A 16,669-nucleotide genomic window follows, 5' to 3' on the forward strand; every position below is an offset into this window, starting at 1 on the left:
TGATGTTTGAAAGATGAGCACTGTCATTTTGCAGGAAGTAAAAACCATAATGATATTTCAGTAGCAACAGAGTAAACAGTTCATACATTTTCTCCATTTAAATGAAAAGACAACTCTTTTTCTATGAACTTGAAAAAGTTACAACACGCCCACCTCAGATACAAGTCCATCAAATAAATGTAACGTATAGGTAGGGTTGGGAAATTATTTTCCCAATTGGCTACAGTTTGTCCAACAACTGTTGATTGGCGATAAACTGTATACGCCCAGAGAAAAGTGAGCAAGCAGAGTCAGGATGGACGGAATGAATGAATGAATATATATAATGTGTACTGTCAGTTATTTATCTTTCTCTTTATTATTTATAGAGTTGAATGAATTTTCGAGCAGGCAGACCATTGTGTTTGCAAAATAAAATGACAAAATCGCCCAAACCATCACCACCCAAAAAAATGGATTTAGCCAATCGCCGACCCTGGTAGGTAGATGCAGCCCATGTAGGTGATGATGACAGGACGTACTCTCCCTAAATTACAATCTGAAACCAAAACTAACCGGATCACATGTCAACAATGACCTGGGTCCCAATTTTGAGTTTGTGAAAAACCCCTGGAACATAAGAGACTGAAAGAGGACACAGTGTTTGTTAATATCCAAAACATGTGCTGTGTCTGTAACAAAAAACAGTTATGAGGGCTATGTAAAACCATGGCCCTCTCCACATTCAAACCTATATGAAACAACACAGTGCAGATGGAGGTGAAGGAAACTGTGCAGAAGACACTGTGAATGTTGTGTTTGCGGGGAAAACAACATCCTTGAAAAATGTCTCCTCTACACAAATGCAATGGTATCAGCTGCCCAGGGCCAGAGCATGCTCCTGTATGTGTGCTGCATGTGAGGTGTCCCTGAAAGCACCATTTGTGCTTAATGGAAATTCGCTGCATGGAGGGACGGCGTAAACCAGTGTGTATGTATGGCTTTGACGTCCCCAGGGCTGAAGTATTGAATGTAATGTAAGGATGAAAAGATGACTTATGTAACTTTAGAAATTTAAATTAAAATCCACTTTTATTCAGTCAGTACTTTATACTTCACTCACTGTACTATACCATCATTTGATTTCAAAGTAATTTTGACTCTATAGTCCCTAGTGACCAGAAACACCTGTAAAGCAACCTTGGGTCTCTTGAAAGGCGCTGTATAAATTCAAGTTACTATAATTTTTATTAGAATAAATGAACAATTCTGGACTTAACACCAAGAGTGAAATATCTGTAATAAATCTCTGATATTGCCTGGTATTCTAAACCATGTTCATGGCAATGTAAATCATACCAAGAACGTTGCAGCTTCTCTTTTCTCCCTCCAACGCTCCATTTCAGCTCTTGGCCCAGCTCAGAGAAAGCCCAGTTTATTCTAATTGGTCAGTGTCGGAAATGTCATGCCCCTTACCCACAGGCTTCCTGATCGGCTTTAAACACAGCTGTATCCATGGTAACAATGGCTCCGGTTCTGCGGGACCAATTTGAGTCAAAGTAGCCTGTGGGCAGGAAGGTTGCATGATACTTGGCGACATAGATGATTTATGTATTAAAAAAAAGGGAGGAGTGTACAGGAGGCTCAGGCCCTATGGCTGTTTTTGACTTAGCAGATAGAAAATGTATATGACTTTGAATGATGTAAAAGGGTTTTATAGCCTGCAACTTAACTATTTCTCTGATAAAAATCACTGTACCCGATTTGCACAGCACCAAGAGGCTGAACTAGCTAGTGGTTAGATTTAGAGGAAAGTGGGAAAATGTGAGAGTGAATGTTGGATTTACATATGGTGACCACGAACATGATGTCAAGAGAAAGGTAATGTTGCTCCATCTACAGGCTCATATTTGTTAACATGTGAGCCGTGTCCACTTTAGGATGATAATACTGTAAGTCAGTATTGTGTTTAACTTCCCCTTCGGGCACTAATACATTTTTGATGCAAGTTTAAGTCAATATCAAAATCTGTGCAACCATGTTCAATACTGCACATTTAATAAAACAATGCCTTCCACAATTCCAGACTTATTACATGAGGTTATTGACAATAAGCTGTAATGTTGTTATTTAAAAGAAAAGAAAACGTTGTAAGGCTGGGCAGTACAGTGAAAATGTAAATCAAGAAAAAAATGATCATATCAGTTGATATTAATAATTATCACGATAAATGTCATATTAATATTTTTAAATAAGTTTAGACTGATTTTTGCTCCTGAATGAAGATTGTGGCTTTAAACTCTTTATGAGCAGAGAATGACAAACACTGATCAACAGTAAAACATCTGAGGTAGATATCCCTCATAATTATATCGATAAATATTTTATTTGCATTGCTATTGGGATTAGTGATATTGTTTTATCGCCCAGCCCTATAAGTTGTAATGCTTAAATATTTATATTACAGGGAGTTGCTGTTGCTGAGCTACACAAGCACAACTGCAAACACTCAATGGTAACAAATGTCCAAATTACATGTAGCATAAACTGTGCTACTGCACGGATGATTTTGGAAAAAGGAGGCATGACATTCATAGATAAGACTAAATGTAAGTCCATCAAAGGAAAATATCTTTCATGTCAGTAGAGTGAAAGAGAACAGTGATCAAATGTGTCAGTGTGAGGACGGACGGAGCAGAACAAGGGAGGATATATATATATATATTAACGTTATATAAATATTTATATTTTTTGGCAATTTCTTGATTCAATTCAATTCAATTTTATTTGTACAGTGCCAATTCACTACATATATTGTCATAAAGTGCTTTAGGCTCGAGACCTTGCAACGTAATCTAATAATCTCATTATCAGTGTGATTGTAGTTGAATTTCCTTCATAAACCTGTTGCTCAGAGATCATGTTATTAGATGCAAAATGGTGCTCATTAGTGCAGCAGAGTCGTGTTGTAAATTGACCCGAGATCAATCAATTTCTTCAACTAATCAGGAAGACATTATGGATTAGCTTCACATAGATCTTGCATTTAAAGGGGACATAGCATGCAAATTCCACTTTGTTAGTGCTTCTACAGGTTAATGTGGGTATCTGGCATGTCTACCAACCCCAAAACTCTGGGAAAAAAACACTTGTTTTGTTATGGTTCCTCTAAGTCAGAAACGTCATTCTTGAGTGACTCGATTGAGCTTCCTATGTTTTGTGTCGTAACAAGGCACTGGAAGTCTCCCTGCACTGGAAGTCTCCCTACATGGCCTTGGACCACCCCCCACCTCCAAAAGGGTGCTGTTTTAAATGATCCTTGTGGTATTTTGACCAAAGTATGTTACAGACATTTCATTAAGACCCCAAGGAACCATATCAACTTGTGGTAAAATGGGCATGCTATGTCCCCTTTAAAAGCTAAGTGTATTTTGAACTAAAGGTTGACAAGGTTTTTTGATCATAGTTTTTGTTGAGATTAACATTGTATGTGCTTCTTCTCTTTCTTCTATTTGTCAAATTCTAAACCAATTACTTTAAATCATACTGAAGAAGCCTGCATCACCAGCATCCTGTTCTCACAGGAAATACATCAAATTAAGAATTCAAGACGGTGACTCATGAGGTGTGGTCAGAGGAAAACTGTGTTTAGACACACATCACTCACGTATAGATAAGAACAATTAACTTATCCACAAAAAGTATTTGCATCATTTGAGGCAGGAAGAAAGACCTAGAAACTGTTAAATTGTTTCTCAGATATAAAATACCTTTGACACTGAAGAGATTCAAATGGTTTAAAACAAGCATATTAACAGAGCCAGCAGTGGGCAAAGCAGCAGCTCAATAGAAAGCACAACACTGCAACGACACATCAGGTCTTTTCTCTTAATCTCCTTCACTCCTTCCTCCATGCATTTTTCATCCAGCATGGCTGCTGTCACGTTTTCTCTAGCTCCCTCAGTGACATACAGGAATACATGAATGAACAGCAACTTCTCCTGTTACCTAATAGTGTTGGTCAAAATAAGCCCAGAGCTCATCTGATAGTAGCAACACAGGGAATCACATCAGTCTACGTGTGTGTGTGTGTGTGTGTGTGTGTGTGTTTGTGTGTGTGAGTGTGTAATCAGGAGTGCATTCTCTGCTTTTCTTTTGAGAGTATGAATGTGTGTCTTACCGTCTTGGGGCAGTGGACATATCGTGCTAGGCTGATAATCAGGTCATGCGTGATGGGGTCAACCAGGTTTCTGAAGCTGGCGTAGCGGTACAACACATCATCCAGGGATGTTGACTCCATGCCCAAGTCCTACACACACACACACACATTAAATAAGACCGTCTTACCCTCACTTATGCAACTGTACATACAGAACTTATATAAGCAACATTCATATAGGCAAGGCAGTCGATACCAAATATCTTACACATGGGGGAACTCGATGGGCGTTCATTAAAATGAAAAGACAGAAAAAACACAGGAGAGCGAGAAGACAATTTGATGGGAAACATAAAATGTTAATAATTTGACAACAGTCCACATCATGTATTTTTCACTTTTACAAGCGCTTATAAATATATACACTGTATTCCCTCATAGGAATATGAGCTTTAATATTTTCCATGCTGCTTTGTAAACCCGCAGCATTAAATTAACGCCCGTTGCTGTGTTTCTTGCTCTGACTGTTCACTTGCTGATGAATGAAAAGGAAAATCTGTCACATCTCAACCTCCATCAAAGCTGTTGAGGCATAAACCTGTTGGCAGAGTTTCATGCATGAACAGTCTTGTTAAATCTAAAAGAGTCAACTCCACTTCAAGGAAATACACAAACACAGGGACAGATTAGAACGGAGCCCTTAGAAGCACTCTGAGGAGTCAGCCTTACATCATTTGTTGCATGGAATTTGGACAAATAATTGGTCCCTTTGTAAATTGTGGCTCCTTTATGGCCCCTGATTTAGAAAAACCATAGCTATGCGACTGGGTCAGCATGAGAGTGGCCAATCTGCTACATTAAATATTGATATTTCTATTTAATGTTTGCACTACAAAAAAAGTTGATTGTATTCAAAGAATGTTCTAGTTTTGGACATGGGAATTTATAGAAGGTATGTTGCTCGTGGGTCAAACCACAGGTTGGCCTAAGATTTTGTACAAATAGTCATGGTTTCTACAGGATGAATTCCAATATCTATGATCTATGACTTTTCTGTGCCATTAGTTAAAAATGTATTTGTCTCATACTTTATACTAAATACTTTCAAAACTAACACCATTCCTTAAAGCCTGAGCTGAGATTGTTAGCATAATAACACCCGAAACTAGGATCATGAACTTGGTGCTCGTTGTTCCTTCTAAATATCAGCATGTTACCATGCTCTTGTTAGCATTTATCTAAAAGTAGCACTGCACCAAATTAGAGCCTCACAAAGCTGCTAACAAGGCTACAGACTGCTTTCTTCAATGATCTAAGAAGTTCCTGGATGATGAACTCAATGGTCAAAAGGTTGAGTGCAATGTGCTGGACACTTCTTACCCTCAACGGTCGTCAATGTGGTTAAATGTATGTTAAATTTTGTAGCGTGGGGGACATGTAAGCAATGAAGGCCTGACAAAGGGCCACACACAAGAAAGTAAACCCATGATTTTTAAGTCAGGTGAGTTGAGCAGCTGGTAGATATTATGGCGAGTGGTCACAGTCACATGTTTCAATTGCCATATCGGGTGCACAACTGTTGTGCACCAGCGCTACACTGTTGGAATTCATGAACTTTGCCTGTGAGTATACTGTGTGCATACTGTGTAATTCATGTATCTGCACTGACTGAAGTATCCTTCACAGTATTATTTTTTTTCTTTAGTAGCTGTGGACTCACAAATACTGTTCCTTTTCTAGATTAACAAATGAACCAGTTACAAACCACATAATTTTAGACATTAGAAATAAATCTGAATCTCGCCAATTATCATCATTTTGAGAAGAAAACTCAACACAAGGTAACTTACTTGTTGCTAATGCTGCATTCATGTCATATCATTTAGATCATGTTCAAACAATCGCATTACAGCAATATCAACTATGAAATACATTCAAGTGTATTCATAATAGCTACTATTATAAAGTATTTTCTCAGTCATAATTTCTTCATGTTGTCAAGTTTAGCTAAGACGACCCTAATGTAGGAACAGAAGCTTAGGCTGGTGAACATGAATTTAATGAAAACTAAATGAAGATATATATATATACTGTATAAGCCAGTGATAAAGATATGAGAGCAGGATGTTTATTTGGAATATACAAACTGTCTAACCACTATTCTCGCTGCTAATGTTAATGGGCCTGAAACACATTTTGGGCGAGGGTGTGTGTGATAGTGTGTGTAAGTAAATGCATTTTCACTCTGTAGGTAAGAGCATAGTGTCTGCAAATATAGGTTTGTATGTTTGGGTTTGTTTGTGCAGGGAATTCAAAGGAACTTAAGTGGCAATAGGGCCTATGATTAGAGAGAGAGAGAGATAGATAGAGAGGGCGAGAGAGAGAGAAAGAGAGAGAGAGATACAGACAGACAGACAGACAGACAGACAGACAGACAGACAGAGAGAGAGAGAGAGAGAGAGAGAGAGAGAGAGAGAGATGCTCGCTCTCCTACAGAAAGGTATGACTCACTGAGGTTTTCATGCTGTCTATTGTTATGCGTAGGAGGGGCAGTAAATTATCCCAGCCGCTTTGACTGGCAGACACACAAACACACACACTAATCAGCTGCTGTATTTTCAGATGAGAGTGATATTAATAGCAACATGGTGGATGAAAGAAACCTTTGATTATGGCATCAACAGGTGAACCAACAGACCCCTTCTCATTTTGCCCCATTTATAACAATGGACAAAACAATTTTTGTCCATCAATCTACATTCAATAACTAATAATGACAAAGGAAATATATTCTTATAAATCCAAATTCATAAAAAATCTAAAACTTACATTAAGGAAAGGATGAATGCATCCAAATACAGAGAGGTTGTTGTGTGAAATCCAGTCTATAACACCTGAGACTGGGGCAATGATTGATCATTCAGCCCAGCAATGACCTGAAGCACATACTGCAATGAGGACACATCAGAGCCAAACCCAGACTTAAACACCACAGAATATCTGTGTGGAGACCTGAAGATGGCAGTTCACAGACGCTTCTCATCCAATCTGGCAGAGCCTGAGGGGATCTGCAAGAAACAAGGCATGAAACTGCCCACATCCAGGTTTGCAAAGCTTATAAATTTTAATGGGAGTTTGACTAAATACTAAAGACAGGTTCTGAATACTTTCATAAATTAGAGATTTCAGTTTTTGATTTTCAATAAATTAGCAATTTGGGTCATTGAAAGATTGGTGGGCAAAAAGGCAACTTAATCCATTTACGATTAAAGCTTCAAAACAATAAAGGGAAAGCTCAAAATACTTTCTGAGGCCACTGTACATGTTAAGACCCGGTGACACAAATACATGTCAATCTGGTGACCATGTAGCCATGTTGAATTAGCAGCAGAGACACAAGCATGAAAATAATTGGCTGCTTTGCATTTTCCACAATGTTCCCAATAGGTGGTGGATTAAATTAATATCAACTCTTCATCTTAATTGTGTGGACAGCACCTAATAACCCTATATCTTATCTTAACTGTATCTTAATTTTTTAATAGCTGAAAGGTTACAGGAAGAGTTATGGGGCATTTGGGGAAACTTGGTCTTTGGCTAAGAGTAAAAAGCCACTCTCATGTCTCTACACTACATATAAAGGTAGAACCTGCAGAATCTGTAGAGAAATGTTTGACTCATGTTGACTAGTTGTACTGTATGACTAACAAAGACAGTCTTGGCCAGGATATCTGCTGTCTACACAAGCCCTAAAATATTGGTCATTACCCATTGAGGTTAATTTGCTGTGAGATGACAGCGGATGGGTTTTGAGACTGAGGTAGAGCAAGGAGAGATAGCAGTTAGCCCCCCCCCCGGCTTCCTGTCTTTATGCTAAGCTAAAGCTAACCAGCTGCATGCGGGAGCATACAGACATGGAAGTGGCTTTCATTCACAGCAAAAGAGTGAAAAACTACCTATTCAAATGATCAATAAAATTTGCATTTAGAATTCAAAGAAAAAAAACTTTCTGAAGCCATATACATGTCCAGTATGAAAGGAAACTCTTAGCTTTGTGTGTGTGTGTGTGTGTGTGTGTGTGTGTGTGTGTGTGTGTGTGTGTGTCAGAGGAGAACACAATGTGTCTTTCCTCATAGCGTGATAAGGATTTTAAGGGGCGATGCAAATAGTTCATCCCCGAATGACTCTAAATCTGAACCTGAGCATGGTTTAGGTTTACAAAGCAACAATCAGCATTTCCACAGCAGAGTGCTGACGCTGTGTGCATGTGTGGGTTTGGGGGGTAGGTCTGCAAAACTAATAAGTAAAAATGGGATAAATTGAAACAGTAGCAAGACAAACTGCTGGAGTCACCCTCCAAAAAAAGCCATGCATTATTAACAGGGGAGCCTCGCGAAATATACATGACAACGACCAAATAAAAATGCATAGTCTACTTCCTTGAACTCTGAGTGGATAGTGGGTTGAGTGCAAACACATGCACACAGAAACATTTGTGCTAAGAGGAAAACACTGCAGGCTTTTCTTTCATTAGGAAGCACCACCCACACTAATTAGAAGCGGTCAGCATCAAAGCTGTGCTCGGAACGCAGATGAACATGGAAAAAGACGGAGCTGGAGATACACATGGATCAAACAATTGATCAAGTGCAGGTTCTTTGGTATGAAAGGAAATGGCAACATGATAAGGAGAACCCATATATAAAAGTGATATTGACCTTTAACAAAGATCACATACTGATAATGATGATGGAGGTTACAATCATACATGAATAAGAAGTCTTTATATTGAAGGTCTAAGGGAGAAACTACTGCAGGTTGTACAGCTTTGCTTTTAATGCATTTCTTTTTACAAATGGTTGCTTTATTAAAGAGCTCTGTGCAGCCACACATGTGCATATGTTATTCTGGCTGATGAGACCTCCTCTCAGGTTGAAGCAGGGTGGAGCTACACTGGGACACCAAACAACTCCAACACCAAATGTACTAATCACAGTGGAACTCAGACGGCTGGATATTGTATGGCAGTACCATAATAGTCTTGTCTAGAACATATGTCCAGGAACATGACAACTCTTCATAGAATCAAAAGTACAGATATAACTAATAACATTCATGTTCTTGGTATATTGCCCGTGTTTCCTCACCATCATGACATTTAGATGTAACTCTAAAAATCAGTGGTCCGCCTGTCGCTCTGCTTGCTCTGCTATGACAGGCAGGTTTCTGGTACCTGTATCGTTCAAAGTCTCTTGTTCACAGTTTACTCGTGTCATACAATGCTAGTCTATAGGGAGAAGCCTTTTAGCTGGGGTACTGTGGTGGCCATCAACAAGCCTTATTGTAGATCTCTTCATGTGTGATTGTTACCACTAAGATTTACAAAGGTTCACCTTTTCCTGCATCTGCAACACAACTAAAATCAACGTGCGAGGGATGTGCATTAGGTCCTTTTAACAGAAACATTTTGGCATGTCACAGTAGGAAAAGCACAGGTGTAAATATTAAAATGACTGATGGCTGAATTCTATTTAGCTGTTGAAGTTTCAGGCTCCTGGTGGTTTTCATGCTGGTGTATTGTCACAGTCATGTCTTAGGCCCTGTCCCAATTCACCCCTTAGCACTAACACTTGGCCCTACCCCTTTGTTTAGCACATGGCTGTGAAGGGGTAGTGTTGTCCCATTTCTCTTTGGGATGTAGGGGTAGTGGCCAACTAGCCCTTCAAACTCCCCTTCAACCATTAGGGTTAGTGACCCTTAATATATAAAAACCTGTTCAAATTGAAATCTGTCATTTTTACGCTTGTTGGTTGTTTTCCATGAAACTTGGTCGAAGAATGTGACGCACGAGAAAGAATCCATTACAATTTAAGATGGATCTGGACAAAGGGGTGTAACATTGCAAGATTTTTGCCATTTTCACAAATTTCCCAGTATATAGAAACGGAAATGACATTTTTGTCAGGTCACCCTTTCTGGAACCATAGCATTACCAGTTTGTCGTTGGTTTTTATATAATTGATGGATCTTGATTTTTTTAAATCGAGCACATTTGTTGAGCTGATATCTATGAGTGTGTGAAAGTTGGTTGCAGCTTGATTTAGTTAAAGGGAACTGTTAGGCCTTGGCGGCGGTATGCACTCTACCAAGCGCCATGCTACAATTTACTATGGTTTGACTATGGCTGTCTAGGTGGTGCTGTTCATTCTATTTACAGTGGGTAGCAGTTTGCTACCTTTCTGGCTAAAAATGCAAATAATGCTGCCTTCAAATGGACCTTGTTAGCTCCTGGACACATGTGAGCTTTGCGCTCAAGGGGCTAAGTTGTAGATGCTAATATTGTTGTTGATATATGAGGTAAGACTGACCCTTCTCTTATTCATGGTCTGAACAATATGATGTGAGCTAAGCAATAGTCTCATTTGACCCAGTGATGGGAATCTAATTCTGTGAGAAGTAGTTGTAACATCATGTCAACACCAGTATAGTAGATGACAGCATTCAAAAACTAAAACAAGGTTGCACTTAAAGCACGTAAATTAGGAAGATGGAACAGACTTTACAGTCTGCAGGCAGCATTCACACTACGGTGAATTACAGTGCAGCCAGAACAGAGCTAAATTAATTAATTAGACAGCACCATGAAGCTAGCTGCCCTAACAACGATGAGAACACCAAATTGAGGAGGTATAACTAACAGCAATGTGCGGAGAAGGTTGAAGTATTTCGTGTCATAACTTTGAAAAAAAAAGATTTCATAGTGTTGTCATCAATTAAAATTCAGTGGATGACTGAATCTTCAGTTTTTGAGCTGGAAACCTGTACTATGCAATAAAGGGGCCTCATGTAAGGACCACTCATACTATCAGATTTGTTCTGATGTGGCAGAAGGCAGTTTTGGGTTTTCGTACAGATAGAATATCTCTTAGGTACGAAATTCACATGAGTACAGGAAAAAATACACAAATTTGACCTTAGGTCTTAAACTGAATTAATTAGAAGTTAAAATATTATTTGAGAATTAGCTGACATTAAATATATAACTATAACAACTTAATGCAAAGTTGATATTCTGTTTACCATACCATTATCATCATAGTTCGTAATTTTATTTTAGAATTATTTTTAAATTTTATGACTGTATTGGAAAACATCTACATTACAGCAGTTGCTGAGAAAATCAGTCACTTTCACCCCTGAGCCTTTGAGCTGGTCACTGTTGCATCCAACAGTGTGACATCACCTCTATGTGCTATAACCTCATAAATAATGCTCAGCGACAGTAACATCATCACCTCTTAAATCTCACAACTGTGCCTGATGAACACTCCTGATGAACATGTACTTAAGGTTGAATCAAGTGATTACCGGCAAGTTTGTGTAGTTAAGATAGTTTAGATCAATCAAACATGGAACACACAGGCGGACTGGCCATCAGTATTTTTTTTATTTTACCATATTGGACTAAGACAGACATTTACGGAAGTCACAGCGCTCCATCATGGCAGCAACAATGCCTTCAAACTATGTCCATCATCCGATTTGTTGCTGCAATGTTTTATACTAAGCAGACTTATAGAGCTTTTATTTTGAAAATATGTGAACATGGGTCTGAAGATTGTGTCAGTTACTTAACAGAACTCTGAAATACCCAAAATGCAATGTAAGAAAAATAACAGAAGTTCAGTAAATAATTCAAACTAATATATAAACCACACACATGAACAGTAATGAAGAAAATGTAAGTTTCATTTTATGAAAAATATTGACTATAAAATCTTCACTGCAGATAAACCAGGTAGGATGAATAATTAGTGCATCAGAGTTTTGAGTTATGGCCAAAAACAACAGTGCCTGAGGCCCATCTATTGACTAATGGCAGCTTCAGTCTTTAAATATTAATGGTGACCACAACACAACCGCCTCTCGTTAAGTCACAAAACGCTGGTCACACAACATAGGATGAGTTAAAATTGCTGAGGGAAGGACTGAGGATGAATTTACAGCTTACAGAGGTTTCCACAGACACTGATGGTTAAAGTTCAGCGATCAGTTTCGAGGCAGCCCAGGGGGAATTGTGGTGAAGATATGCTGGCTTTGGTTTCAAGTCAATTAATGGGCGGTGATTAAGAAGGTGGCCTTCCCATTAGCTCTTAACGGAGCTCCTGTGTGATTAATCAGGCTCTGTTTAGTCTGAGCTCTCCGGTCATCACCATGGTTTCCGAGCAACGGAGAGGAGAACCTGGGAATCAGAGGAAAAATTCCTCTTCTGTCTTTCAAACACAAACAGTCAATTCTCCTCTTTTTCTTCTCTTTATGTCATTTCCTCATTTTCCCCCTAAAGGACTCTTCTATTGCCTCTGTAATCACTCACCACCTCTTCTTCGCTCCTTTTCCTCCTCTTCCCACAGATTTCCCCCCCTCTCCTTATTCTCAGTAATTGTCTTTATCCAATTCATTGTGTGATGGTCTGTCCGTCCTGTGCCGTTCTGCCAGGGTACAAACCCTCCGGAATATGGAGGCAAATGTGACTGATGGTTATGTCACTGGTGCTTGTTCAATTTTGTCGTCATGACCCGACATGAAAACGTGTCATCAGCTTCACTGCGTTAGAGCCTTTGGGAGAGACAGAGGCACATACTGTATGAAATAACACCTGTTGTTGTCATCCTTCTCTGTCTGTCACACGGCCTCCTGCGGCTTCTGTGCATCCATCTCTTTGCCAACACAGAATAAATGATCCACGCTCATCCTTCAATCTGAGAAATCACAGTGTATCCACACATTGCTAACTTTGACCCAGTTGAAAAGCATCATGTTGGTGGATGTTTCATCTTCTTTAATCCTCAGCTCCACAAACAGCGGCAAGAAAAAAAATCCTTCAGAGGTCGGAGGAGCTTGACCTCAGCCTACTGCCTGACGGATCAAAGATTAACCATGTGAACTGCTGTGTACACCACAGTACCTTCTCCCTTCTAGTGACACTGTAGCACACGCTGTACTGCTCAGGGCTTAAATAACACTGTCAGTGTCATCATATAATGAATGGGCATGCTGATGGAGCAGTGAGATGTTGTAAAGTTTGTAAATCGTTTACAAGTCACTTAATGACAGCAGGAGTAGTCCATTAAGTGCTAATAGACGCTCACTACAATTCTCTGCTGCTATAATGGAGACTGGCTGTGGGCAAACAAAGCTTAAATATGTTACAATGAGGCTACATTAAGAGACACAGCCAGTAGTCGGACAGTTTGAATTAAAAAACAATGGAGCTCATTCTGTCAACTGGAAACTCCTCATTAAAAGAGGTGTTTTGTTTTGGAGTACATTTCACTATATTCTGAAATGAGAATCACATCTCAATACTCAGAAAGAGTCTGTTACATTGAGTGTTGAAAACGGTCAAGTATCTAAATATGAGATCAAATTTCTTTCATTCATACATTTTCTTTCACTTAGATTTTTTTCCATATTTAGACTGCTTTATTTAAGGAACTGAATTCAACAGAAAACACATTTATATATTTCAGTATTGTCATGGCATTGATACCAAGACATATTGTATTAAAAGTCACAAAAACAACCACAAAACAGTTTAATAGTGGCAATCACACAATGCCACTAAAAAATACATCATATCATACAATCTAGTATGATGATACAAAACCAGATACAACCTGTTACTTTGCTTTATTTGGTTTATTTCTACACATATGTTTGAGAAATTAAATTGTGTCCCTCATGAACCTACCAACACGGAACAGACAATCACTACAGTCTCAAGAGTAAGAGTGAGAATGCAGCAATGATGTGGACGTAAAACTGACATGTTGTTGGAGTTTCAGCTTAGTCATCTTTAGATTGGCATTATTGAAGTCACCAGTAATGATGACACTGGGCTGTTCTGCCTGTTGACCACTAATGCTGATGTCTCCAAAAGTAGAGTAGGAACCGGAGCCTTCAGCTATCAAGCTCCTCTGTGGAATCATCTCCCAGTTTCAGTTCAGGAGGCAGACACCCTCTGTACATTTAAGAGTCGGCTTAAAACCTTCCTTTTGGATAAAGCTTATAGTCAGAGCTGGTTCAGGTCTGTCTTGGACCAGCTCTTAGTTATGCTGCTATAGGCCCAGATTTCCTCTTCTCCCTCTTCATCACAATAAAGTCTCATCAATCCATGTTACTGACTTGACCCTAACCCTCCAAACTTTGGAGAGACTAGGCTAGCTGTCTAAGCAAAATGCATAGATGGGCTAACACCCCCCAGAACCATCTTTGAGTGGATTCACGAGACACAAGATCTGTGTTGATCTTCTAATCTCATTCTTGGATAGAAGGTGATTAAGTGTATTTTCCAAAAATGTTAAACAGCTGAAAGTGTAGAGGATATTTTTGGTTGAAAAGAAGACATTTGAACTTTTCAGCACAGTGGGAGCTGGTATTGTTTTCACCTTGTGAGTCTGTGCATGTCATCATGGCAGAAAGTGTTCCTGGAGACACTGCAGCCGGACTATGGACAGATGTTTTTCACCGTTATAGTGTCTCAGGTGTGTAGTTGTGATAAAAATGAAGACGCAAGCAAGAATCCATCTTGCTGTGCTCAAAGCTTTTTGCTTGAGGCTGAACTACAAAGGTTCAGACCAATCAAAGTCCAGTGAGACTGTGTGAGAATCAAATCTGTTCCTGAACAGCAATGACAGCTCCTCAATAGTTTAGCATGGATGGTGCTTATATTATAACTGGAAAGTAGCTCTAGATTGAATGAAGAGCAAAGAACAGCACTGATGGCTGTTCTCAGTGGAATAAATGTGTTTGCTCTCCTCCTGATTGTGCGTCAACCATAACAGACAGATGGTTCATCCAATCACCTGCCAAGTGATTTTTGAAAGCACCTGGCCTCATCCAATCAGTTTCCAATGAAGCCTTCCCAGAGGGCTCTGTGTAACGAATTATGTGGTTCGCCAGGTGAGGTGGATCGTACTCCGCAATAAAACATATTCATTAAGATGCTATTGAAAGTTACTGTTTATGTAACTTAGGCTGCAGCTAAAAATTATCTTCATCATCTGCTCTATAATATGTCAGACGACAGTTAATCTTCCAGTTTTCAAAGTGACATATTGAAAAAACTTTTGTCCAACCAATACTCAATTTAAAGTCACCAAGAAAAGCAGCATAACATCTCACACTCACAGGAAACTAAACGCAGGACATACTTGGCAACTCTGCAACTGTCAGATCTGTATGAACCAAGATGGCCCCGTAGACAGAGGGTGACATGCAGGAGCTCCATACCCCCTAGATAGTTAGTAGTTAGTTAGTTCCATATTTTATTTGGGTTAGTTTGTGTTCTTATGCTAGTGTTTGACACTTCTTTTTTCTAGTTTTATGTTCTAGTTGAAACAGTTGAAACTATAATTGTTTTGTTATTATTATGTATTCGTACTCAGTATTCTCATTTTATTAGTGTATATTTATTTTGTCATTGATTCTATTTCTGTGTATTTTGTATAATTATTATCGATCTAACTTGTTCAGTTACGGTGTGACCTTTAATATCTTGAATGTATTTTCCAAATGACTATTTCTAAAGCACTTCTAAAAGCAGTCTTTTCATGTGTAGCCTTATTTTAGCCCTTACATGTCCTGCTCACAGAATCTGTGTTTGCTGAGGACCACTTGAACCTCACTGCTGTGTTGTTGTGTCTTTCGGAAACTGTGGTTCATCATGGCTTAAAGGGATAGTTCACCGAAAAATTTAAATTCACTCTTTATCTACTCACGACAATGCTGATGTGTGCTGGGTCTCGGTTTGAACATGAGAACGTGAACGTGCACGTGCCTCTATCAGAGGACATTTAGGCTAAAACATGGTGTAAATGAAGCCGTTTTGAGTCAAATATGAATGTCGGGGCTTGAGGACACCACAGGAGCAGTATGGAGGCATGATGTGTTTTTTTCTGTTGTTTCGGCTGCAACACTGTTTACCCCTGAGTCTGCAGAAGTGTTTTGTGGACTCAAACACTTCACCCACCCCTCCATAGGCATAGTGGTGAGTACATAATGAGTGAATTTTCATTTTACTGTGACCTATCCCTTTAATGAACAAGTGACAGAGATAGTAATCCCTCTGTTTTAATGATGATGGATGGGGAGGTGTCCTTCATCTTTAAGCCTGTTTGCTTTGCTCCACTGTTTACTATTGCTTCATGGATTAACAACCTAAATGGATTTGATCAGAAAGCTGTAACATAAAGGAACTAATGTAAATCTCCAAAGGCCAAACAATAAACTGTGAAAGCAGCGTGTGTGTGTGTGTGTGTGTGTGTGTGTGTGAATAAGCAAGAGGCGCTGTTCCCTGTGGTTGAGTCATAGGGGGATAAACAGTGAACAATGGCAGCATATGGAATCTATGTGATGCTGTCCAATGAGCTAACTGATAAACCTGTTTCTCTCTCCACATTCTTTTTTAGCAAATTTTTGTTTCTTTCTTTTCACAACGATAAGCATATTCAGTTTTCATAATTCCCCTCC

General features: G+C 39.1%; 1 protein-coding gene across 1 annotated transcript in view; it reads right to left on the reverse strand.

Moving 5' to 3' along the window:
* The window catches only part of lrrc75a (leucine rich repeat containing 75A), a 60,759-nt gene that overhangs the window by 41,994 nt on the left and 2,096 nt on the right, over window positions 1-16,669 (reverse strand). The window contains exon 2 of the mRNA XM_034603774.1: window positions 4,160-4,288. Within this exon, the coding sequence (XP_034459665.1) occupies window positions 4,160-4,288 (129 nt within the window). The remainder of the gene's footprint in view (window positions 1-4,159; window positions 4,289-16,669) is intronic.

This window comes from Hippoglossus hippoglossus, chromosome 13 (assembly GCF_009819705.1).
Source record: "Hippoglossus hippoglossus isolate fHipHip1 chromosome 13, fHipHip1.pri, whole genome shotgun sequence".
Lineage (NCBI taxonomy): Eukaryota > Metazoa > Chordata > Actinopteri > Pleuronectiformes > Pleuronectidae > Hippoglossus > Hippoglossus hippoglossus.